This window comes from Balearica regulorum, chromosome 1 (assembly GCF_011004875.1).
Source record: "Balearica regulorum gibbericeps isolate bBalReg1 chromosome 1, bBalReg1.pri, whole genome shotgun sequence".
Classification (NCBI taxonomy): domain Eukaryota; kingdom Metazoa; phylum Chordata; class Aves; order Gruiformes; family Gruidae; genus Balearica; species Balearica regulorum.
In genome coordinates, this window is record NC_046184.1 from 62,847,782 (window position 1) to 62,875,078 (window position 27,297).

Here is a 27,297-nt window from a genome sequence, read left to right on the forward strand (position 1 = left end):
GCATCTTCACCTACAGAATTAGGATGAGAGTGTTTCAGCTTTCTTTTCTGATGCAAGCTCTGGGCTATCTCATATTGCTTTAACTCACCAGTGCCTAAGCGAATACTATTTAGACAGGTGGGTTTCAAGAAAACCTCAGCTTTAGGAAGCAACATTACTTATTCAGTGGGTGATATCATCTTGGCCTCCTCAGAGACATTTTCCTTGTATAGTGCTAGGGGTCTCTACCATTGTTTATGAACTGATTATAAAAATCAATGCAACTTAGTTATTTGTGACCACCAAGTTTGAAACTATGAAACATACATCTGAAAAAACTAAAGGTTATCGCAAACTCCATCAGTGTTCAGCTCTCAAATTTTCATCTTTTATTGTGATGACACTAAGACACAAACCAGTGCCCAAATCAAAGCACTAGGCTGCACACAGAGTACTCCATCAAGGGAAGAGACCTGGAAAGAGCATTACATGTCACAGACATTAATCATGCCACTTAATGCGTTACTGAAAGATATTAGGACTATTTCTGTATTTTAACATAGCTGGACAAGCCCAGCTTTCTCTTGTGTAATTCCCACCTTGTATGGATGCAGGCTCTCAAGCATGAAAGGAGAAAAATGTCCCTATAGATTGTACTGGCCTCTGATGCAGAACAGAGCATGCTGCTATCTGTAGCGTGGACAGGCCACGCATAGGCATGACAGGTCCCTTTTTACTACCATCTATCACATGGCACCTCTGTAAAAGCCACAAGGTTAAGGGCAGACAAGTCAGCTTGACACACACAAGCCTTGAGGTGAGCCCATACATTCAGCAGGGCACGAGGGGGGCATGTGGCTGCTGAGCTACAAGCACCTTTACCCTAGCCATGTGAACAAATGCTTGTTGTGCTTCATCCTGCTCGCAGACTGACAGTCCACTAGGTGGGACAGACCTAGCCTAAACCACTACGGACAGAAATGTGTTGTAAGATCCTGTGCAGAACAGAATAGTTTTATCCCTTCAGGAATAAGACAAGTTGCAGCTCCAACAGCCACATCACACCAGGCAGTTGACTTTCCACCCATCTTAAAAATAATTATTCCAACAAAATCTCCTTGTTTTCACAAGGTAAGTTACTCTTCATGTTCTGTCCTGAAGCCAAACACTGCTTAAGACCCAAGCCACCCATGTGGTAGCTAGTAGTATCCAAGCATGGAAAACAGACACACTAGAAAGCTGGAACAGGGGATTAGGAAGAAGAATGACAGAAACATGCAGTGCCAACCCCCGTGTGGGCTGGAGAGAGGATCACAGAGAGCAGTAGGAGCTGAGATAGCACAAGGAAACTAAATGGGAGGCTGCAGTGGAACGAGAATTTGGGACAGCTCTAGAGATCTTGCCAGGGCAAGCACAGGGGCTGCCAAGCAAAAGCACAGTCATAGGTTCAGCTGCAACAATTTCATAGAGAGAAGAGCTTGGTTTTGGAGGTGGGGATTGAACTGGCTCATGTCAGCCATTCAGTTCTGTTTCTAGATCACCAGTCAGGGCTGGATTCCGCAGCAGCATCAGAAAAAGCACCCTGTCAATTCATCTGGGCTCTTTTTTTTTTTTTTTTTTTTTTTATGAATGATGCTACACACCTGCAAATACCAGATATTTTCCAGAGGAACTGATCCATTTAGCTGCCCTTTCATAACTGCATTCATCTGCACCCAGAAAGGGAGAGAGGAGCTCGGCACCCTCATTCAGTACAACAGCTATGCAGAACTAAATGCTTTGGCACATTGCACGAAGTCGAGAGCAACCACTGCTCCTCCCTCTCCCTGTGAATTAATCGCATTCCTAGGGGATTGGGCCACTGGCAGAAAGTAACCGCTGCCTGGGACAGAAAGCAACTCTTCCATCACAGCCATAAAGCAACAACCTGGAAGGACTGTAGAGGAAAACAACAGCAAGGGACAAGAGCACAAAAAAATCTCATTGTGAAGACATCACCTCAAACAGAAAATTGTCACCACTTGCTCCATACTGCATTTCTTATGTATATGGTACCAAAGTGCCACCACCCACAGAATCCAGGGCTTCCACATTCCTGGCTCCAAGACGGTCACATATTGTAAATATTTCCAAGGTAGGAGCTTTCTCCTGAGGGTATTCAAAGAAAAGAGGACCCCTGTCTAGTAAACAGTAAGAAATCAAATTATGAGCCATTCAAAGGACAAATTTTGTCCGAAAGAATGTTAAGAAGTGGTGCTCACAATTTAAGCCGATATCAGTGTTTGTCCCCCAGGAAAAGGGCCATAGGAGAGACCACTGGAGAACGCGGCATCCACTCATGCACTGGGAAGTAAACGGGCATCCCACCATACCACTGGGGGTAGTGGGGCTCCCCACAAAAGCCACAGAGAATCTCCTGCCAGTGCAAGACCTGGCAGCAGCTACTCTCTGCTGGCTGATCTCTAAACCCCAGCCTTGCACAAAAGGTACATCATAAGGAAACAGTAGGACAACCAGAAGGTGAATGGACTCTTGATCTACTGTAAGGTCCCTGAGGACTTTCATAGAGACAGGACAGTTTAGAGGCTCCTTAAAATTCAGGAATTAAACTGGGGATTTTGACCACTCTAAAACCTTGGCCTTTCCATCATAGACTGTTTAATTCAACGCATCTTTTTACTTCAAGATCAAAATTATGGGGTTGATCTGGAAGTAAAAATAAAAGCAAGATGAAGAGTTTATATATCTATTTCTCTGACTCTCCTGCTAAAATTTCAAGCTAAAAGTGTTATACACACCCCCCTACTTATATGTAAGAAAATATACATATTTATTCATAACAACCTCAGGTTATTTATATGACAATGCGGGATGCACAAGAGAATCAGGTCCTCCAAAATACAGGCAAATAGCTCCTGTAGAACAGATCATTTCTAGAGGATGATAGATGAAATTCAATTAAAGGAACAGCTTTGAAGCACTGTCTTTAGAGCAGAGTTCCTCTCTCTCCCAAATCCTTAATACAGTAGCTGGACATTTAGTTTTGTTACGTGCCAAAATCTTTACACCTCGTAAAGAAAGATGCAGGATGAGGAATGTTAACGGCCTCTTTTTACAGTAGCCAGTTGTCAGAGGAGGTGGGAGAAAACAAACCACATGGAAAACAATTGCCAATTTGTGGTCTTGACCATTTAAAAATGGATCCCAAAATAGTGTGCTAAATTGTTTCACCCGGAGCAAAATTACCCACGAATACATATGCATGCACACAAAAACAGCATCTCTTGACGCAGTGCTGATGGTGACTGCAGTCAAGGAAGAAGCGTTATTGCATTCCACATTGTGAAAAGACCACAATGCAGTAATTATTCTGAAAGGTTTTCACAAAGCACAATTATTAAGCTAACATTATCCCATTATTGTTTGTTGCTATGGAGATAATATAATCAATATATTTTCTGGATTGATTTTTTTAATACTACTAGCACATTGCACAATATAGCAAGATTTAACTCAATGCATTAACTGATTTTAGTTTATGATTGGCAAAGTCTTGAGGCAATAGATTGCAATCCATCTCACGCCTATTATTCTATCAAGACACTTAATGTCAAAATCTCTGCTGCAAAAGCAAGTTTTCCTCGTTGAAAATGAGAAAAAGGGTTACAAATGTCTCTGAAGAGAGGCAATCTTTTAAACATGAATTTAACACTTATTCCTATTTTTCCTAAGCCAAACCAAAATTACCAGACTGACTACAGAAGTTGTAGAAAAGCAAGTTGTGTTTGAACTCTCAACTTAAGATGCTTATTTATTCCAGTGGGGATGTTTTGAGGCATTATCCTCCTCCATGTAATAAACTTTTCCTGCAGCAACAGGAAGCTCTGAGAAGGTGGCAGCGATTGTGGCGCTGAGCCAGAGCCCACTGGATGCAAATACAGTTTGCAGCCTTGCCACCACCTCTTTCTGCGAAAGCTTAGAGGAGTCACTCCCTACCTGCTCCTGTACCCAGCAAAGACAGAGGGCACTCAGTTATTGGTCTCAACAGGTGGTGAAACAAAACTGTTAATAGCCACAGCCCTTAGTTTCCTTCCTTATAAAACTGCAAGAACACTTCCTTTCTTCCAGGTCTGCCTCTGCAGACGATAAGCTTTCAGCAAATCAAGTGACTGCTCCTGTGCTAGGACAGTGGTAAGTCTGCTGAGTCTCAGATCTTTGCAAGACAGTAATGTAAGATATTAAGAGGCTTCGATTCTGAAGCTTGTTTCAGCCTGTTACCTCTCGTAGGAAGAGATTGGCTTGTCACTGTGCAAGGTCTCAAAGCCTTTTAACATACATTTGCCATAATGGTCCACAGAAGGATTTTAACAGGTTTTCCCCTCCTATACAGCCATAGTGTGGTAAGTTGCCTTCGCCTCAGTCCCAGAGGTGACCATATTTTGCCAGCATGGTTTGTGCTCATCATTGCCAAAATTTACAAGTGCAGCACGCCAGATTCTGCATACCTAAATAAAAGGAGTTACAGCAACATTTGAAAGTAACCACGCCTGTTAACTCCTGTGAGAATCATACGGTTATGCTTTTAGGTGCCACAGAGTGGCTTTAGCTGCCTTGGGTTAGACACCAGTATATAAGCATTTGGGCCACAGAATGTACAACTGCTTGCATAAAATGTGAAATTATTAATCATAGTAATCACAGTAATTCCACCTTCTCCCTTCCCTAAAGGCACCAGATTGGGTGGTCCTGTCTTTCTACGTGAAGTGGGCTGGGGCCCAGTAATGTAACTTTTGGACTGGCTGGAGGGGATCCATCAGGAATGATCATTCACAGATTAAATATGTTGCCTATGCAACACATCTGGCCTTTCTGGCCCAGGGGATAAGTAATAGAGTTAGGAATGCACATTCACAACCCACCCCCTGTAAGATTGCTGTGCTGCCACTAACTCGAGCAGAGCTAGGGCTGGTTTGTCAGTCACCGCTGCCCTCCTTGTTCTGCATGGCACAGATCATTTCTCAATGATGCCACTTTTATCAAAATGGTTCTGAATTGCTATGTGGGCATGTGCCACAGCGTATAGGACAAGCACATACGTAGGGTTGCTTGCCTTCCCACCTTGTTTACTTTTACGTTATTTTATAAAGGATTTTTCTGCTGGATGAGGCTTAGACAAGTAGGTACGATACTCATTCAGACAGGCTACTGTCACACGTGCAGCCTTAAAGGACACCATCTGCTAGCTCATCAGCACAGCAAAGCATTGCTTAATACACATCATTGTTTCAGATTTGAAGAAAAACTTCATTTGTTTCAAACCACTGACCGCATGCTGTCCACCACAATGCCTTATCATGCAACAGCCCAGAAATTCTGCAAAAATAAAAAATTCATTTAACTATGGTCGGTCAGGGGATATCAATTTTGGTAACATGAATGATACAATTACATTCCTAAGCAAGCAGTCTCAATAACAGACAGACAGCACCTCCCGTAAATAGGCTACAGGCTTGATTTTACCACTCTCATTCATACCAAGTAGAGTCTACCAGTGAGTCCTCCTTCATTCCAGCGCTAGAGGACTAAGACTCTACTTAGCAAAAGTAATCAGTGTCCCGCCGCAAAGGTTGAGGCTAATCATGCTTTGCTTTGTTACATTCTGTAATTGCTGTGTATCATCTGCTAGCCAAAGATTATGATTTTCTTTTTTTTTTTTTTTTAAATTAATCACATCTCAAAGGTACCTACAAAAAAAAAATTATTACTCCACAACAGAGAGATTGAACTTTTCTGCTGGAGGTTGAGCTTACACTTAGCAGAGAGTTGTGCAGCAGCAAGAGGCATGGCACAGAGGTATCTGTCAAGGGGGAATCCTGCCCCTGTGCAGCAGGACTTCTCCTGGAGCTCAGCTTTTCCAGCCTCGCTGTCCCTGGCCAGTACATTGACCCAGGCTGCTATATAAAGATGTTGGAGTCCTACAGCCTCACTTTCCCGACTTTTCCTCATCTATACATATAACACAACCTTAGTGGGAACAGAAAAAGGACAACCCTCACACAGGTCACACCATGATGCAAAAGGCTCTCACAAACCTCCTCTCTGCTAAATATAATTTAACCTGAAGAACTTTGTCCATAATTATGCAAAAAGGTGGATTCAAGACGGGAGGTTGGAGGGGAAGCCAGCAGCGCGTGTTGCAGAGCTCCCTTTGCCGGCTCCGCAGCAGCGCTGTGCTCCAGGAGACGGGAGCTGTTCAAATGTTTTGACAGAACATGCCGATTCCTCGGGAATGTTTTTATTCTAGTCGATGTGCCAATTCCGCACAGATTTCCAGTGGAAAGCAGGCAGACAGTCTGGGTCTGCTGAAATAAAACGACTTCAACCAGAAAGGAGAAAAAGTTGCGTTTTCATACTATTTTTACTCTATTCGTGATTGTATTTTAGTCAGTTTGTTGGATTGTTTTCAATTTTACCTGGAAACTCCATTTCCTAACAGTGTCTAAGAACAGGCCAAAAGGCACCAAAATACTGTAGAAAATTAAGCTCAAACAAAAGACCTCAGAAGACTTTTGAGATATAGGTTTGTAAGTAAACAGTGCATAAACAGGGACACACCCCCCCCCCCCAAAAAAAAAAACCAAACCTTTACACTAAATTAATGATGTTCTAAGTAGAGCTGCTTTAGTCTGGTTCTGCAAGAACCCAAACACCTCCATTTTTGCATTTGCGGTTGTCTTTCAAAGGCTTTCTTTTTTTTCCTTTTGCCTTAGGGAGTTATTTATAGGGCTATTATAATTTGAGGTCTGGTCTTCTCGTGGCAGGTCCTCCATCCAGGAAATGAAATAGCATTAGAAAATGAAATCTCACGTTTATGAGGTCTTCGAGATGGCTCCCTGGGGCACTGGGGGGAAAAAAAGGTAGTGAAAAATATAAACACAAATATAACTACAAGATACTTGCATGGTCCCTAATTCTATCTGTCATGAACTATACGAGACTCTTTATTAAAATAGAGATCTCTGGTATAAGGTCACCAACTGTAGCTTTTTTCCCCAAAGCTCTCCCATTTCCCCCTTATGTATGATCAAGAGCCTTTTCCACCACACCTTGGCTGCAAGGTGCTCCTGTCCCACACTGTCCTCCAATGTGGAGCACAAAGAAGGATAACTCAAATGCCACCCTTCCTCCGACCACCTGGCCACACGCTTTTCACAACACATTATATGATGCAGCGTATTAACTGATCAAGGTAGATTTGCTCATCTCTTTGCAAGCTGTAACCTTTGCAAAAATCATATATCGATCATGCATTTCGTGTTCATACCTCTTTGTACTTCTTTCCTAGGCTACCATCTAAAGCTACAAGGTGCCTCATCCTATCCAGGGCTTACTCTTTCCTCTCAATATATAGACATAAAAGCAAATAGAGGCAAATCAATGAAGATTTTCGGGTTCCCCATCCCCTTTTCCTGTGTGTCCAAAGGCATGCTTCCCTCTGAACCCTGCTCTTACCACGTACCTTTTTCCCTTGAGTGGAACATAATCACTGTGTTTAAAGTCCCACTCAGCTTCTCAGAGAATAAACTCCTTAAATCATCATCACATGTGACTTCTTACAGCTCCTGTAGCCCAGCTTTCACTAATCTTACCTAAATCACCTCTGGCATCATGCTACCTATGAGAAGTTAACAGCTTTGCATATGCCCAGAATTGAAAAAAGCCATCAGATACAATGCACGGAAACTATGGAAGCTCATAAAATAGTAAAGACTAATCTGCAATTATTTTAATGGGGTTTCTGCATAGTTTATTATGAAAATATTTATTTGAGAGTATTTTTAAACACATATATAGGTTTCAATTGCTTTTTCTCTTGCTTGCAATTTTATTTTTTCTTGTCATAGGATGAAATAAAAATCACTAGTGCTCAGTGAGCAGGTTGGGGGTTTTTTTACCTGAATATTTAAAATTGCACCAGTGCAACTGTCCACAGAACATTTCACTTTTCCCTCTGCCTTAATAGAAATAATCTAAAATGCATGGAAGATTTAAAAATTACAAAATGAAAGGAGGAAAAAAAGGTTAATAACAAAAGAAATAAAACAAAAAGTTAAAAAGTACAAGGACAACCCAAGACTGTATCATCTGTTTCACTGCATTGCATGGTGAAAACAGAAAGAAAAAAGAGCAATTTGAAATACATGTTTTTAAAGCACACGGGTTTGTTTAGACTTCCTGTTGAAAAACTTCTTTTTCTTTTTTTTTCCACCAGAAAAAACATCCACCCCAGTCAGTTCTCAGACAAACCTGATTAGAATCCAACTCTGGTTGATTCTGGTTTCACATTATCGTCTACACTTAGACACGTGCTGAGGCCTCTGAGGACATGGAGAATTAGATTAACTTTTGAACTTTATACCTTTCCAACAGGATTGGTCCTTTCTTACACTTCCATGTCTTTCTAGGCAACTTGCATTTCTGGATCAAATTGCATAAATATTTAACCAAAAAAAGAACGCTCAAGAAAATTAGGCTCCAGGAAGACCTAATTGCAGCCTTCCAGTACCTGAAGAGGCCTACAGGAAGGCTGGGGAGGAACTGTTTACAAGGGCATGTAGTGACAGGACAAGGGGTAATGAACTTAAGCTGAAGGAGGGTTGATTTAGATTAGTTGTTAGAAAGAAATTCTTTACTATGAGGGTGGTGAGGCACTGGAACAGGTTGCCCAGAGAAGCTGTGGATGCCCCATCCCTGAAAATGTTCAAGGCCAAGTTGGATGGGGCTTTGGGCAACCTGGTCTAGTGGAGGGTGTCCCTGCCCATGGCAGGGGGTTTGGAACTAGATGATCTTTGAGGTCCCTTCTAACCCAAACCATTCTATGACTCTGTGATGCTAAAATAACATTTATTTTTGACAAATTAAGACAATCCCAAGCACGCAACAGCTGCTTTACATCTGTCCCACATCCACAGCTACTGAAGCCCTCACAGCCCTGCCCCAGTGCCTGTCCTGCAAACCCACCCTGCCCTTCCCAGCACTGCACCCATTTGACTATGGGCCATGACTAAGACCCAATTTCACACTCAGTCCCTTTTAGAGAAAGTTATATTTCATCTCTATATCCTGCCTGGAGAGGGAAGGGGAGGAACTCATGTAAGTCATGAATCTTACATCCAGAGTTCTCCAAAGCCTTCTGTTACTCATTCTAATATAAAGCCTTGCAGAAACCGAGCCCAGCTAGCTGCAGCGGATCAGACCCACCACAGCTCTACCTTCCTACTCTCCGAAAGGGTGGGGGAAGTATCTTGCTTGCCACCCTTTCAGGATGACTTGCTGTACAGAAGGCCAGCTTCTTATTTGAAAAGACATGTCATGCTGTAAACATTTCTAGTGGAGCTTGGGTTAGCAGCGCTTGTAAGAAAACCCTAATGAAAATAAATTGTTATGTATTTACCCATATGCTGAGGAGCATATGGCTAATGCATTTAGACACTGCTAATGAAGTTAAGACTCAGCTAAATTTGTTGGCTCATGGATAACAACTGTTCTCAACAACCAATCTGAGCTTGCTAGAATTTTAGCATTACAATTGATACCTGGCCATTATTACACATACTGATCCTGCTGACATAGAAGAACTGGTTTTCTGAATATAGATTTCTCCACATTGCAAAGGTGAGCAGCATATGATGCCACTAAAGTCCAGATTTACAGGTAAGCTGAGCAAGTTACAACTTCATTTAAAACAAGAGAGATTGTTCTTACTCATTGTAGCCCTGAATCTATTGCTTTCTTCTTTTATTTCAAGGACTAAAAAACTTTATTTAGTCCAATCCCATTCTCTCCAGGCCAGTGGCACACTGATGTGACTATAGCCAAAACTGAACAGAAGGCAATCACGCCTAAGAAATATTCCTGCTTTTTTAAGTCCATTTGTAGAAGCCCATTAAGTTTACAACAACAGCTACAGGACTCCTCCTATTCAATCATATCACTATTGCGCTGCTCTTCAAAGTGAAGGTCCCCACTTCTTGTGGGAATCCTACTCCTTGTGCATAATCGCAGGGATCTTGGAGTCCAAGGTAAATTCCAGTTGAAGTGATTGCCCTGGGTCTATCTGTATGCTAGCACCATTGCAACTATACACTATCTTCATTCTCTTAACTACTGTGCAGCATGGCTGGTTTGTATTCATTGTTGCTACATGTCATGTCCGAGCTGGCTTTAGTTTAGCAGTACACACTGCTAAAGCAGGCTACATAGCAAATTCCAAAAGGTTATGTGATGTACATGCAAATGTACTCTCCGAAAGACACAACACATGGCAAATTTCCCCACACCACTCTCATGAGCCAGGTATCGTTTTAATGATGCAGACCTGTGCTCTGATGGATCTTGGGTAGTCATTTGTCAGTTGCCACCAAACACCCAAAAAGCAATAGTTTTGGTCAAAGATGGAATGGAACAGCAAAGAAGTGTCCTTCAGCCTTATCATCTTGGGGACCCACCTTACTCAGACACCTTCACTTATAGACCAGAGCTCAGGCCTGGCATTAATTTACAGCCCCATTTGCTCTGCAACTATTGACAAATCATTTCATCTCCCTCCAGCCTTCAAGCAGCCCAGTCCATTAAAGAAGGCAGTGATACTAGCCTTCCCAAATCTACCAGAGAAAGTCCCCAGAGAAGTTGCTCAAAGTGTTTCACCATAACCTGATGAAAAAGCAGACCTATCTGTTCCAGAACACCATCTATGCCAATTTGCAGGTGGGTAAAGAAAGGCCCGAGGTAAAGCAAGAGAAAGAGATTTGCTTACCCAGAAGACAGCTTTGCCTCAGTCAGACTTGCCCCAAATCACATTGGGAGTCTGGGGAAAGCCAAGAGCATGATTGGAGAGTTTCTCTTCTCACTCACTGTGCTGCCATGGAGAACATCATCCCCTTTCTACTTAACAGGTAAAGCCCTTCACATACAGCTAGAAATTGCCTCAACCATCACCTCTTCACCTCATGCAGTGTTTAACAAAGCAAGCATAACTTATGCCAAAAGGAACCACCAAAACATGGCTTAAAGAATACCAAAACTATGATGCTGCTCATCAACGAAGTCTGCATCTCTTTCTAAGGACAACTGCTGAGGTCTACAGTAAACACTCACCCAGCCCTGCACAGCAAATAGATGTGGGAGCTGCTCCAGGCAGAAGCCACATGGTCAACACACCATTCCTTGGAATACGAAAAGGACCAGTTTCTTCCCTCAAAGGAAAACCAGTATAGTCCAAAAGAGCAAAAGCATCTGTCATGATCACTACCACCTTCATTGCTTGGGTCACCATTACTCATTAGCAAAGCAGCAATGATTTGCCCCCCTTTTTCTGTCACGTAAAACCTGCTGGTTTCTTTGTGTATCCTAATACTATCTCCAGCTTCCATAAACATTATATAAAGTTGACATTACACTCAGGGATACTTTGCAAACACAGCTATCAGAAACATCAAGTGCAAAAAAGCTGAGAACATCGTGCCTCTACAGAAGCGTTTCTGAGGCATACGCAGTGCTCCCCCAGAGGCAGGCTCACCCAGCTGAGATCCCACAAGCTCAGGGAGAAGCTGGGGTGAGCCACAGCACAGCTCTGCCCAACACCCTTCTGAGAAACTAGAGGTCCAGCTCTCGCTGAAGGGTGCAAATAGCCTTTAGTCAAGTGGGAGACAGCTAATTGCGATGTCTCTGTTTCCTGCATTAGGTTCCCACAGATACTGCACCGACTTTGTCAGGGTATCTGACAATGCTAACATCTGATCAAAGGAGGTAGCACAGACTATCAGCTGAAACTAGGAAAATACACGTATTTGAAGGGGAGAGAGACTGGCTTCATAGACGTATGAATATACACATAAAAACACGTCTAACCCCAGTTTTTCTGTCATGTTGCAGACTGTAACATGGCTGGGTTTAGATCTGCACCACGTGTATTCATGTCACATGAAATGCATGCATACACAGGCCACCCAGTCAAGGGGGGGTTTCCCAGGATGTAAGAGAAGACCCAAGGCACCCCGTGAGGTCGGTTCAGGCAGTCAGCAGCTCATGGCAGATGCACAGAGCCATCTGGGGGAGATAAAGCCAGGTTGATTGGTGATGCCATGGCTGCCCTGTCTGGTTCCATGCAGATAGCTATCAAGTAGCCAAACACACACTCCCTATCCCATTCCTCTCTTGTTTATCTGCACAAAACAACACAAAACCATATGCAGGCTTTCACTGTCAGTGTAAGCCATATTATTCTTGTAATTAAATCCAGGTTCACAGCCTGTCTGAAAGCTCCTCTTCTTCCCTTCCCCTCCTCTTTGCTCCCCTCACCATTTGCCTCTCGCCATTTGCCTCTCTCCAACCTTGTTTGGGTTTACATGCTGTGTCACTAAATTCCAGCACAGTAAACACTGCAGCCGCTCTCTCTAAGCACTGACACGCTGCTTTCTAGGCTAAAAATTAGACATGGGGTTAACTTCATTCCTGCAAGGACTCTGCCTTTTATTTTTCTTTAGTCCAACTCAAAGGATGCTTTTGGCAGATGCGTAGTGGAAAAAGATCATGTTTGCTCTCTGCTTCCTCCCTCCACTTCCCCCTTTCTCCACTCCCACCCATCAGCCGTAAAACAACACAGCCCAGCCAGATCCCAAACTGAAAGCAAGACAAAGCACCCACACAGCCCCCACTTCCATTCAGCAGAAATGGGCCGCTCCGGGGTAGCGCAGGATCTACAAGTAGGCCAGACAGAAATAAACAGAGTAAACAAAGAGTATCCTGTCCAAGCAGAGAGGGGCTAAAGAGAGTGATGTCTTTCATTAAAATGCAAGGCAGGGATACAAGCACACAGCCAGTCAAAAGCATCACTGGAGCTTGCTCGGAGTAATGGGAGGAAAGCAGCACATGATCACACCATTGTAAGGACCCAAAGCACATCATCCAACTGTACGCAGGATGCAAATGCATATCCCGCCTACCAAGTACCAAAACCAGCCAGCCAACCGCACCCCTACCACCACCCCAAAACACCAGAGATGCCAGCCCCAAGGCTGCGGCAGCACAGTGCTGCTCTCCGGAAGGCTGAGTAGGGAGCAGTGCACACAGGTACAGTACCGGGCGACCGGAGCCGTGCAAATGTCAGAGCCAATGACATTTATAAACAGCATAGCTGCCTTTTCTAAAAAGGGATGGGAAAGGGGGAGAAAAGCACAGCACAGCCATAGCAACAGGTCAAGTGTTTGCCATGGTTCTTTGGGAGGAAGGGTAATGTGGCGCGCGCGCCTTCTCGGTTTTCAGAGCATTTGTCACGTAATAAAATCATTAGGCTGGGAATTAATAGGAGAGTTTTGTTTAGTTTTCCTGCAACCTGCTGCTCCAAAGCCCATGCAGATCCATGTGTGAAAATCCACGCTGTGCGTACCCTCGTGTCTCCTGTTACACGGCTATCACAAACAAACCTCACGTTTTTTCCATAGACTGGTAGGAAAAATGCATTACATGGAGAGGTGGGGGAACACTCAGCAAAACAGCAGCCTGTCTGCTGCAAGTCTGCTTGGTTATTGGGTAAATTGAACATGCTGCTTTTTTTAAGCAGCCTAATCATATTTACTATTACATCAGACTTACCCACCACAAACTGTTCTCATGCAATGGAAGAATTTTTAATCTAATATCTTGGACTCAGATAATTTCCCAGCTGCAGAACTGCAGTAATTTCCTATCTCCTCATTTTTGAGATAAGCCGATTAACTTGGATATGTTTTAGTTTCAGGGTGCGATTATCTCTTTATTGTACTTGAGAGAGAAGGGGCGACTTCGAGTAAAATAACTTTGTTTTCCCCAAGTCAGCTCTTAAAGTCTGATACAGATAGGCCTTTCCTGTTGCGTTTCCCTTAGGCCCTTAACTTTCCGTACTTCCTCTTCCTCTCTCTGAGACCCTATTCCAGCAACTCTTATTTTACTCAAAGAAAATATACTGTTTGAGAAAACCCTGAAATAACTCTTTCAAAAAAAAGAAAAAAAGAAAAAAAGAAAAGAAATCTCATGGAGAAAACATTTTCTTGTTCAAAATATATTTGAAAGTTTATTAAAAACCCCACAACGCAGCACTATTGGTCAAACCCTCATTACACAGTTCATTTGTTTACAGAAGAATAATAATAGGAAAAAAAGAATGATAAGGCCTGATGCTCTGTTCACATATACAGCAGAGAAAAACAGGAACCTCCATTCACTTCAGAGCAGAAGTGATTTACACCCAAGTAAGGGAGAAGAAAAGCAAATCCTTGAATTTATGCCATTACAAATTGAAAAATACTGCTTACTCCCACAATTTTGTCGAGAACTTTTGATATTTAATGTTTTTTTCTTAAATCCCCAGGTCTTAGATTTACTTGATCATGTCAAAGGGACTCCCGCTTCTCCTTTATTTTTTCCTTAAGTTTCTAGCAATCATATTCTAGGAGGAAAGCCTGAAACCATGTGATGAGGATGCTTTTTGGACTGGAAGGCTGTATACATTGAAGGGTTTTGATTTCCCTTTCTCTTCTAGATCTCATTGTTGTGCAGGGCTTTTCAACCTGTGTTGATTTGCAGACCAAATTATATAATGTATAAATTACACACATGCAAATTCCCATACAGCACATCATAGCAATTCATGCCTCTTAGTCACCATTCATTAATTCCTCTGAAATAAATGGTTCATGGGTTGAAAACCACTAGTCTTATGATTTAATAGGAGTGTGGCTTGTGCATTTTCCCGACACGACATTAGCGATACCAAGAAGGAGCTGGCCTATTTAAAGAGAGACTCTAAAAAAAGTTCAGTGAAAAGACATGGTTGCATAAACACACAAGTGCAAGAACTTCTGAACGTTACAGGTGTAGTGACAGAACAGATCAGCATTTTGCTACTTCCTAAAAAAAAAAAAAGAAAAAATAAAAAAAAAGAGTAAACCCAGTGCACAACAAACCGCTGCTCATGCACTGCCATGCCCCTCGCAGCTAAGGGGCCATCCCTGTCCCCAGGAAGGGAAGGGAAAGCAGAAGGTGTCCTCTACTGACTGTGGCGAGAGCACTAGTGTCCCTGAAAATGCTCTCGTAGACAACAGCCTGCAGTGTGAAAGTAGCCCTCCTATTACCAGCACGTTGCTATGGGCACTATTTCTAAGAAAGCAGCCACAGGAGCAGATCCAGAAAACATGGCAAAATATATGAGGAAAGAAAGAAAAATTACAAAGAGCTTGGATTTATCCCTGCCTGTTCCTACCAGCAACGATAAGACTATAGAGAAGATGGACAGTGAAATGTTGCGGTGTGGGACACACAGCCTGATGGGCCTTGTGGTTTTGCACCACTCAACTCTGTTTAAAAACCCTACCTGGAATTATTATTTCTTGGTACTCCAAGATACAATTTCACAGCTACCTTTAATTTCATGGGGTTTTTTCCCCCTAAAAGTTAGTAAAATCAAGTCTATCTTTTCTTCGTTAGCCTGCTTTAAGTGAATTTAATGAATGTAACTCTGGTAATGAAATTTGCTTAACAGATCATAGATAACAGTTCATAAAAACTTTCCACTGTTACAGGGCAAGCTTATCTACAACATATCAAAATAACTTACTCTCCAGGCACCTTTTCCTACAGCAAGTGCTAGCAGGTAACTAATGAAAACTGGATTTTGTCACCAAAGAGCTACAGATCGAGTAGCTTCATGCCATCCAGCTGAAATTAAAGCAGAAGAATGAGGATGAGCTGGTCTGTATTTCATACTACCAGCATCGCTTGTACGTTAAAGTCACCCTGTCAATTCCAGTTCAAATTAATCAGGAGCGGATCAAGTCTACCTTTTATGCTATTTTCTAAATGAAATCAGATGTACCTGTAAAACTGGTATTTAAATGGGTTTTGCCTAATAATGAGTCAGATATTGACAGAGCAATCACCATGAAGACCAAGGTAAGAGGCACTATATTCTCATTAATAATTCAAATCTCAGCATGGATATGGATGACCATGCACTTAAAAGAGGAAATTGGGCAGCAGCTGGAGTTAGCCCAGATTTCCTGAAAAGTTGTTGGACTGCAGCAGAGATGCACTAGAGAGATTTTACCGTAAGATCCAACCAGAGAAATAGCAGCTCCTCATATCTTGGACCCTCAGAAGCATTACTGAAATTGAGCAAGGAACAAAACAAAACAAGAACAGCAGCGTTGGCAGACTAAGGGGATGACTGAGAAAAATAAGGGAACAAAATCTGGAGGCAGAACCCCAATACTTCCCCTCCCTCCTCCCAATCCAGGATGGCAACACTGGGGGCACAGAGCAACAGCGTTCAGTGGTACCTAATGCCTGCTTAGGAGCAAGCAACATTACAAGCTTTAAAATAAATGTGTACAATCAGCAAAAGCACAAACAAACAGAAAGGTCACAGGAGCCAAAACCACTCAGAACAAACCAGTTGGGGCTAGTTAACATAATCTGCTCTATTCACATAACTAAGTTTGTTTCACTGAGGGCATGAACTTTCTTGGAAAAGCTCAAGTAATTAGCTGCAGGAGCTTACACATTTTCTTTCCCTCAAGTTTATTTTACCCCGAAGTTAGAGCTGCTTGCAAACAACTGCTTCTACCAATTCACTCAAAACGCAGTTTCATTTCTTCTTTCCAAAAGGAGATGCTTGAAGAGATGGTATCGTTGAAGTGTAGGCTTCCCTTCAATTCCTCCTACCTCCTATCCACTCTGTATCTATCCAAAGCGATGGGAAAAGGAAAACATATCTTACCTCACGGAAAAAGAGCAGGTTTCCAATGAAAGGAAGAGGTGGAGGATGTCGGATCCCTACTCTGCTTAGTTTGGAGAATGCAGAGGTGGAGTACCTAGAAAAAATAAGGTAGTAAGTTAATTTTGGATCTCGTCATGATAGGACTTACCACAGTAATAGGTTCACATGATTTTCCTGGATTCAGAGAGAGAGAGGATGTTTCTGTGTTGGCCAAACAGAACTGCCAATGTGGTGACATTGCTCAGCAGCTCCTTAGGTCACAGAAATAAATGCAACACACTGGTGCTTCAGAGAGGGCAAAAGAACGAAGAGACTCAAACACAGGCCTGCAAACTGAGCAGTGGAAATAGAGAGCTGCTCCTCTTCCCACAGAGCATCTTGTAAGTCAGAAGTGACTCTCTAAAGCTACGTGAGGTTACAAACGAGATCAAAATAGGCATTTGGGTTTTGACTACTGTGGCACAGCTGGGAAGGGAACAAGACAGATCTTCAGACTATTATTTTCTTCTGCCATCACTGCTACCTATACAGATCACAGAACAAGAATTCAAACTAGTCTCAGTTGTGCATGAGCCAAGACACTGTCAGTATGTTCAAGTCAAGCCTAGTATTTAGGCCAGATATGCTGATTAAGTGATTTTCCAGCTGCCAGTCAGCAAATTAAACAAAGATAAAAAATAGAGGGAAACAAAACCCAGACTGAAAAGCTTCATGCATCCCTTGTTTCAGATAAAACTGTGGCATGTTGACAGGGACAATACTAGAAAAAAAGAAAAAAGAAAAACCCAACCCCAAAGCCTTTTTTTTTCCTCCCCTCCCCCTTTCTTAATACAAACAATGGATTTAAGTCAGTGGACTTCAATTAGTGAAACCTGAAAGAGCAGGAGCTAACAGCAGCAGCTTTGATGAACCAAAGACACAATAATACTGTTTACTATCATGCTGAACATTATCACCAGGAGGGCCAGGGCAAAAGATCTTTACATTAATAAAGGCTGTGTCTATATTAACATGTTAGCTCAGAGCAACAGCATATTTTTCAAGCTCTCCCCCTGCATGATAGTTCAGTGTCTAGGCCAGTTTTGGCACATGCAACCGTGCTGTTTTGAGAGGAAGCTGAACTTGAAGCTCTGCTCCAATCCATCTCCTACCGGGGCAGGTCAGAACAAACAACCGGTCCTTTAGCTTTGAACCCCAAGTGCCGTGAGACTGTTTAGTCCTGGGGACCAAATTAAATCTAGCCCAAAATAAAAACTTTGAACTGCATATAGCATAGGGTCTAGGGGTCACGATATCAACTGTGTTAGTCTATCGAGTCTGCAAGTCATCTGAATGACATAATAGAGAGACAGCAGAAGCAGCACCCTCAGATCCCGATGGGCTGACTCCCTCTTAATCCCAGTGTACAGCCTTGTTGACTCTGCAAACTATGCTAGCCCATGGCTATGACTCCGGCCTCTCCTCCTTCAGGTCCAATAATCGACACACGCCTCGTTTGAGATGCCCTGTATGACGCAGGCAGGAATATGCTAGTTTAACCTAATGGGCAAACAGCACATAATTCTTGGGGGTCAGGGAGAAGTGGGGAGAGAAAAGACCAGAAAATAGTCCTTTCCTCCAGCAGGGGGGAAAGGAAAGAATGACACTGTGAAATGAAATATATAAAATTAAGAGAATTAAATCTCACATGACCTGCAAAGCAGAATGGGACTTAAATATTGTTAGTAGCTTTTTGTAGTTCAGTTTCAAGAGAAAATTTCTTGCAGCAGAGTACCTATTCTCTTAATGAGTTTTCTTTTGTGAAGATATTTTACAAAAAATCATAATCAGAAGATATAGCTTTGATTGTTTTTAAATAGCAACAATTTTTTTTTGGGGGGGGGCCAGCAAAAACCTTCACAAACATGAACCCTCTCAATAGAAATGATGTGTCTTCAGTCTATGTAAGGGCACTATTTCAGTACAACAGGGTATCATAGAATAAAGGCACAGAAGTTGACATTTATTACACACTTTATACATATTATTAACTTTTTGGTTACTTAACTGCTTTAAAAAAATATAAGAGTTTTTTCTTTATTGAAACAGCTAATACTCTTGGGGAAAAAGTTGTTTTAACTTCAAAATGACACACAGCCTACACGATACATTTTCTTCCCCAAAGAGAGGATTTTTTGCTGCTGTTTGAAATCTTCCTGAGGTGTCTGTGTCATAGCAAAATCCTCATCTTCAGTATGTAAGCAGTGGAAAAGATGAAAATCTCTCTCAATGGAAACCCGTCAATTTTGCAGCATTTTATACCGGATGTTTTCACTGTAACATACATGGCAGATCACAAAACGCCGGGCTGGGCTGCAGTTAGCTGCTAACTTCACTGTAGACCAGACACTCTGTAGACTCCTGGTCTTCAAGTACTGCAAAGTGAAAACTGACTGCAACAGAGCCTTGCACTACACAAAGTAAATGATACGATCAACACATTTAAAAAGGAGCAGAACTAATGAATATAGTGCACCACGTTTCACAAGGCAAGAAACACTCAGACTCTGAAGACTATTTATGCCTAGATGAGCAGTTCATCTTTGTCAGCTTCTGAACATTACTGGCAGCTCCATACAGCTGAGGATTTGCCTTCCCTTTTCCCCCTCCTAACGTGATTTTCTCTGATGCTTTTTATTCAGTTACATTTGAAGTAGGTTTTCAAAAGGTATAGGAACACGCTTTACAATGAGATGGGAAACAGAAGTGCTGTAGTCAAGATACACGCTGAAATATAACAACAAAAGGGTAGGGCCAGCAGGAAAAAAAAGAAATCCCATCGATAAACAAACACATCTAGTTCTACCCCATGATTTCACAATATTTCTGGTATTGTTGAAATATCTGCAGTTTTGCAAAAGAGAAATCAGTATGCAAGTGCTTAAAGACTGATGGTGCTGCATGCACAAAAGAGGGAAGGATCTAACATTGCACAGATAATCTTGACTTTGGCCATTTCTAATGTAACAGCTTACGTTTTGCAACCTTAAATATTATTTTAAGAGCCTTTTTCCTCACCTCTGAAATATTTCAGCTCATTCCCACTGTTTAGAGTGGGGGGAGAGAGAGGAAGGAGTGACTTGGGGGCTTCTTTTAAGAAGAAAATAGAAATTGTCCTGTGTAACACACAATGAACATCAGCAATACACAAATCTGACAGCTTCATGACACAAACCTTTGCCTTTTCAGCCAGACGCAACCGGTAACTCGAACAGGCTAATTCACGTGATTCAGCTACTCAGCACACCCGTGACACACACCTGGCCGGTAACTCACAGAGCTGCGCGCTAAGCGCACCAGGAAAACGGTGGCCAGGTTTTGTTGCTGGGAAGGGGAGGTGGGCTGGAAGAGTGCAAACAGGCAGGGTTGCCTTGCAGGCAGTCACGAGATGTTCGCCTGGAGAAGCTGTACACCTAAACGAAACTGTTGTGAGCCTGCTTTATCACCAGCGGGAACTCTTATTTCTCACTGTGCCACTTAACGCACTTCTGTGTTAATTTATCACAAAAATTAATCTGGTATCAGGCAAGCTCCTGCTCTTCCTGTGGGAGCACACTAAGGGTAGAAGACCAGCCAATGGACTAGAAGGGCTAAGTCAAATACAAAATCTAGAAATAGAAGAGATACTGAGAGGTGATGAAGATGACCAAAGATATGGAACAACTTCTGTAGAAGGAATAAGCAAACAGGCTATAATCTTAATCCTGGAAAAAGCAGCAACTGATGCAGGATATGCCAAATATATTTAAGATCCTGCATGGCTTAGAAAATAAAGAATTACTCACTATTTAAAAAAATATTAAAATCTACAAATGAATATTCAGGTGACAGGATTAAAAATGAAGCACTTTTCCAAGTAATCAATATACTAAGTATGGAACTCCCTAGCATGGGTTGTTGTCTATTCCAGAAGCTTAACAAGCTTCAAAAAGTGATTAAATAAATTAATGAAAGGAAAAAAGAAAAAAAAAAATCAGCAGGCACTTAATACATGAATTTAACAAATGTAAAGAGACACACATGGAAAAGATTAAAGGGAAGGAGGGAAAATTAATCAAATTTATTTTCCTAAGCAGGGAACCAGTCTGTAAGCTTCCAATGGCAGAATAAGAGATTAGACTGTTATAAAACCTAAAAGATAAAACCTCAGACACTTCAGTTTTCTTAAGAGGAAGAGAGGAAGGAGTCTTTGTGTAAAGGGAGGGGCATGAAAAAGGATAAAACTCTGATGGCAGCAATATTTACTGGACAATCTAGCACATTTTCATTCAAAGGAGAAACATACCCTAATATTTATACATGTAGGGCTTCCTGCACAACTATTAATTTTAAACTCTGGCATTATATTTTGAACAAAGTGACAAGACATCAAAAGGAACCAGAGGAACAGCAGTAATGAAGTAGATCGATAAACAATTCAATAACTCTTTGAAGACGTTCAAGTGGCCTCTCAGAGTTAGATGCTCTCTGTATATATTAAACACGACTGTTAAAAGAAAGTTAACATGCCAAATACATTCCTGTAGGCCAGCACAGCAAATTTAAGCTCTCTAAAATATGAACTTCCCTCAACAAAACCATATGCAAAAAATAAGGAGAAAGAGTTGAAAATCATCAGATAATTAACGTAAGTTGTGATGGATGTACAATCAACAGAACTAGCCATCTGCCCAGCCAGGTCAGTACTGATCAGTACTGCAAGAAAAAGTATTATACAGTCTGCTATTAAGTGCAATCAATTTGCGTAGCAGATAACATTACAGAGTTGCCAGTTCTACATCATAGACTTCAACATACCATTGAAATTACCCCAAGTTTCTCTCAATAAAGTGCATCATTCCTTCTACATCTAAGTAATGTGCAACCTAATAATATCTGAAAGCTATAAACTAGGACACTCGGAGATAAAAAAGTGATGTTATTTAATCTCATTGTTAGAAGCTGGTAGGTGTGGAAGACAGAGAGAAAACAAAGTATTTTGCTGAGAAAATGGAAATCATTCCTGCCAAACAAGAGATAATCATCATGCATTTTCACCTATTTGCCTCTATTTACATATACCCATACCAGATCCCAGTTAACACTGGGATGTGTTTTGCTCACAAAGTAGCGAAAATATACAAAACAACAGTAGCCTCCCCAACATTAAAATGATGGCTCATAGAAAATTATACAAGCATTCCTGGGAGCACTGCCTAGACAGCACAGACTCACCAAAACATTGATATCATCCCTGGGCTAGCTAGAGAGTGAGGCTTTCGTCTTTTAGCCCTCTCTGGGAAATTCTGCATTACGAATACTGCAGCACGGTCACTGGAGCACTGCCACCACACAAGTCTTTTCCCTAGTCTGATGCTCAGGATATTTAAGATGGAAGATCGTTCCCATTTGGTCCCATTCCAATAAAGGAACACACGGAACCCAGGTCTTGCAAGTGAGTGAGTATTGCAGCCAAACTGGATACCACCTCAGATGGATACAACCACCTCTGGTTATTACTCCCAGAAAGTGTATTCGCTAAAAGAAAAACAAAACACAAAATTAAATCAGCTGTCTATCCCCAAAGGACAAGTAGGTCCTGAAGCACTCTCACAAAGCAGAAGAGAGAAAAATGGGGAAGGTAAATCCCTGTTACAACCTGTGCTAACCTTGGTCAACAAAGGTTACCAAATTGCCCTTTACTGTTACTTAGCAGTACCCCCGGTGAAAACTGAGGTTTTTGCTGAAAGAAAATACACTTGGTTGTGTAGAACACCAGGCTCAGAGTAAGGGATTATTACTATTCCTCAAAAAATGATATAGAATATCCACAGGTATAATTTCACTACATTCTAGAGGTAAGCTTCAAAAGAGACTTTAGCCAGTTTAGGACAAGGTTATTTGAGTACTGCAATTTCATTTTCAAGCTCAACAAATCTATACTTTTAACTATGAATTCGTAGGGATGTATTACCAGTTTCAGAGATAATAAGAACTTCCTTGTAACACTTGCTCTCCTTAATCACTTGCATGCACTCCCAGTGTTTTAATTTTGACATAATTGCACAAGAAAAAGACAGACATTATGTGCACTTGCACCATCTGCCTCCACAAGGGCAGATGTTTTCCAGCTGCAAAACCTAAATGACCATAGGATTATTATTTCATTGAAACATTTCCTAATGCACCAGCAATAACGTGCAGGAAAGGCCAAATTATATGTCCAATATTAAATTTATACCTCATCTATCTGCTAACAATAATTTTTTAATCCATACTGTTCTGGTCTGCTGAACAATTTTTTTTAGTGTCTCTTAAGAGAACCAATAGGCTCAAGGGACTGGTTGTAATAAGGCTGCAGGTTGTCACAGTGTGTTTAAAGTTTTGGGGGCTGCTTTGATTTAAAAAGAGAAACAAAAGAAGTAGCAGTGAATCAAGGCAAATTAAATAAAAAAGCCCATACAGAAAAGCAACACACTTCACCATGCTCCAAAGTAGCCCTGGGAGAGACAGATGGTCCGTACAGCAGGCCAATGACAATATTTCATCACCTCTCTCAGAGTGCAGCCCCTTCACACTGGGCGGTGACTTTTCCAAATAAAGAGCAAAAGAGCAAGAGTCATAAATCTACAGCTTCAGCCCTTCATCGTTGGCTCAACACCTTTAAACAAAACGTTGGAGGTCAACAGCAGCAGACTCTGTTGTGTCCTTATAGCAACATACATCCTTGGGAAAGGAGGTGGGACCTCCACACCACATGGATGCAAAGGGTGGACTACGCACCAGGAGAGGTGTCCACAGCAGATCTGAGGTCTGGTGCATACGTGAGGCCACATCCACAGGAAGCCTGGGTCAGAGCTGACAGCTAAGCTCAGCTCTCATGTCACAGGCCTGCTGCCTCAACCACAGGCCGAGCCTTCCTTTCACTCCCTAGGACCAGTGGTACCATACCTTTCTTAAGGACCAATTTCCTATTCCTCCTTTTTACTCACATGTATATTGTGAGGCACACAGAAGAAAATGGTACCACCTCAAGGCCATAAGCATTATTGCTTCAGCCAGGAAGACTGAAGTTTGCATAAACAGGTGCATTGCTAGAAAAACAGTTATCAGAAACCATAGTAAAATTTTGTATTTTTTTCTTCCTCCCCATGTAATTATATATCTTAATTTTGTAATTGGACATCTTAATTGCATAATTAAAAGGACATGAAGTTTCAGCTTAATTAGTCTTAATTGTTATGCAAGGTCATATCCTAGTGATGCAACTCAATTTGCAGAAAACATGGCACCTGTTTCTGTACGCATCTCAACCATTCCTACATACCAGGATGGATGAGGGATGCAGTTTCATGTTTAAAGGGAGGAAAGGCTGCTTGGGAGCCCAATAATTCTGGCTTTTCATTGCCATAAAGGAGGTACTCAGTAGGCCACTGGCCCATTATTTCACAGGGTCAAAAAGAGATTGCAATGCTATGGTGGCTGCATTCCTGAAATGTTACCTAGCGTGCACATCAAGTCATGATGTACTGCGCAGGCAAAGCCAAGTTGTATTCCCATGAGTGCGTATGTACCTCAGCTGCCTTTCACTTTTTAATCTGTCGAGTTCTGGTCAACCAGAAAACTTGCTTGATGTCTGTTGCTGTCAGGGAACTGATTTTAGAGTTCAGGTCTTGTACCTTGTTCTTCAACAGCAACAGTACGTACAGAGACACTCAGTGCTATTAAGAACCAGCTGGCACAAGGGCTGCATGGAGTCGCATCCTGCCACAGAAAGCCCTGGGAAAGACAAAATTGCTTCAAGAGGCCTCCAGGTGCTTTTGGGCCCGAGACATCTTTCTTGACAGAAGACAAGGCGGGAACACAGTCCTTCCTCCCTTTTTGAAACCAGCCTGTCAGCATATATATGGCAGGCACCACAGCATAGACAAAAGAGTTACTGGAACAAACATCCAGGCATCTTCCCCACTTGTAGTCTCAAATGAGCAGCTCTGACAGACTGCAGGGACAATTCACCTCCCTTTAGACAGTTCTGGATAAATGCAGACAGACCTCATGATTACACAGCATGTGAAATAATTATTTTATTTATTTATTTTTAAGTTAACATTAAGGGGCCACCATCCATCCAGAGGTCCTGCTGACCAGAAACAGATGCGATCAGAGCACCAGAGATCACTTCATAGTGTACAGAGAGCCTGGATTAATGGTCCACAGCCCAACTTTATTCTGGCATTTCCTACCTTGTGTGTGCTTGACTTTACAACCTCAATAATGTGCCTTTAATGCAATTTTCTGTGCAAGTTCTCAGGTTTTTTAAAAGCTCATTAAAAATCCATCACATTGCATCACTTTGCATCCCCAGGGGTCATCAAAAGACCGTAGGACTATGGCAGAGACCTTTGCCAAGTGAGCTAATGGCAGAGCTGACAGAAGAAGCAGGTTGTCTTTCACACAAGGGAGCTGGGAGGCACAGTCTGCCAGAGGGTCTCTCTAATACTTCCTCAGAGCAAAAACACAGCAAAATTGAAGAGTTCCTAAACCAAAATGCTAGGGTCCTCGCTGAGTGCTGACACCTCACCAGTGAGCCCTCATCTGCTCCTCTGGCAGCACTGCCACATCCCCCGCTCTTCCTCATCCATGGTCCTGCCTTCACTCCCACCCCCAATCTGTGCTTCTCACTTGAGCAGACCTGCACTGCTCCCCTCACCTAGCTGCTGCCTCACCTCTCTTCCTGAGCTCCCCAACCAATCCCTTCCCAACACAGTCCCATCACCGTCCTCCACCCAGCGATTTATCCCAGGATCACTTGCACAAGTCCCCTCCTTTCTTACCACTTCAGCACCCACAGCACACAACCCTTCCCACCACCCTGGCAGTGCTGCACACAGGTGGTGCATGAGTCGAGGGGAAAAAGGCTGGTGGGGAGCTCAGACAGGTTCCCCGCTTCGGGTTCTTGTGCCCAAGCCTCACTGATGCTATCGCATGGGGGTTCCATTACAGAAACACTTTGCTCAGTCCCTGTAATTGGAGCAAGCTGAACTGCTCTCAGGGACTCGCTGCCTGGTCAACCCTCAGCACAGACAAAGGGTGGGAATATGCGTAGCAAAGACAGAATCACAAGTATTAGCTTAAAATTATATATAAACATGAGAGATTCCAGTGAATGTGTGCTAACTACAGTTTTTCAAAGACTTACAATTTACCCACATTTGCATGAGAAAGGCAGAAAGTACATCCACTGACAAAAACTACCACCTTTCACCAAATATTGAATCCCTGCGTCAAAGCTAATATAAAAATCAAACACCACCTCTAAAGAGTAATAAAAAACCCCAGAAAGATCGCAAAAATAAAACAAACATTTTTATTTAGCCTTTGTCTCAGAAATTATGGAGCTCATTTTAACTGAAATTTTTCAGTAATTCCACCTACCGCACACACCAGTCCTGGAAAACTTCAAGTCCAGCTGCTTAGAGTTTGATAAAACAATAGGCAATTGAAAATAGAGTTGTATAATGGGAGCATCACACAATCTTAATTTGTGGTGCTCTCAGACCCGCCTATAATTAAGTATGCCAGATTAAAAATAAAGGAAGTGCTGGGTCTCAGTCTGAGAGCACACATAAAATCTCAGTTCATAGCTAGTTATTTTATGCAAGTTCTAATCCATTATAGTAGGGGGGTGACAATGACAACGTTGTCTGACCCATAATTACAGGAAAGATGCTATAATACTGTACATATCAGACAGCTTATGATAAACTTGAAATTAATACTGGAGACTCTGCCTGCTCCCCATGAGTTGAAAACTGAGAGAACTCTGATGCCACAAGCAGAAAGGATGCCTCTATTTTTCTTTTCTTGCTCAGATTTTCATTCCTCTGTTTCTCTCATTTTCCATCATTCCCAATAACAAATAAAACTCACCACAAGTTATTAAATTACACTTCACACACATCACATTCCATTTCCACACCATTCAGGTACAAAGGAGGCACAAACACCTCTGGAGGAGTGATCCCATTTCCTGGCAGGTGGCTGAACCAGCATAGAAGGACCCACTGGAAGTGAGAATGCTTCAGGGAATAAATGACAATCTGCTACATCACAAAATAGCACCAGTGCTGGCTGCACAGCCCCAGAATTAAACAAGAGAAGCTACCATACGTGCATCTAAATAGTGTGAGTCCAGAGCTCTGTGTTTTGCTACATGGATTTAATACCACCAGAACTAAAGTGAAGGGTGTCCAGAGCTCCCTTCATGAAAAGCAGCAAAGCAGCACTGTGGTCACCAAGGGACAACATCAATAATTTCTGAAGGGAGGAAGAGACAATCCTTCCAACCTCTCCTGCACACACGAACAGTGAGTAGACGTTCAGAAGTGGGGTTCAAAGGCTTGTGGAAATACAGAAAATAAACTCAGCCTTCTCTTTTCCTTTACACCTTATTCATGACTTCTCGAGTAACTACAGATTGATTGACA

The 27,297-nt window shown here is 42.2% G+C and overlaps 1 protein-coding gene across 2 annotated transcripts in view; it reads right to left on the minus strand.

The window, feature by feature from the left end:
* Positions 1-27,297, minus strand: part of TBXAS1 (thromboxane A synthase 1) — a 236,601-nt gene that overhangs the window by 166,081 nt on the left and 43,223 nt on the right. For both annotated transcript variants that reach the window (XR_012835788.1, XM_075755106.1), the window contains exon 2: positions 16,793-16,886. Coding sequence is in view for 1 of the 2 variants with exons in the window: in XM_075755106.1 (XP_075611221.1) it covers positions 16,793-16,886 (94 nt within the window). In the remaining variant the exon portion in view is untranslated. The remainder of the gene's footprint in view (positions 1-16,792; positions 16,887-27,297) is intronic.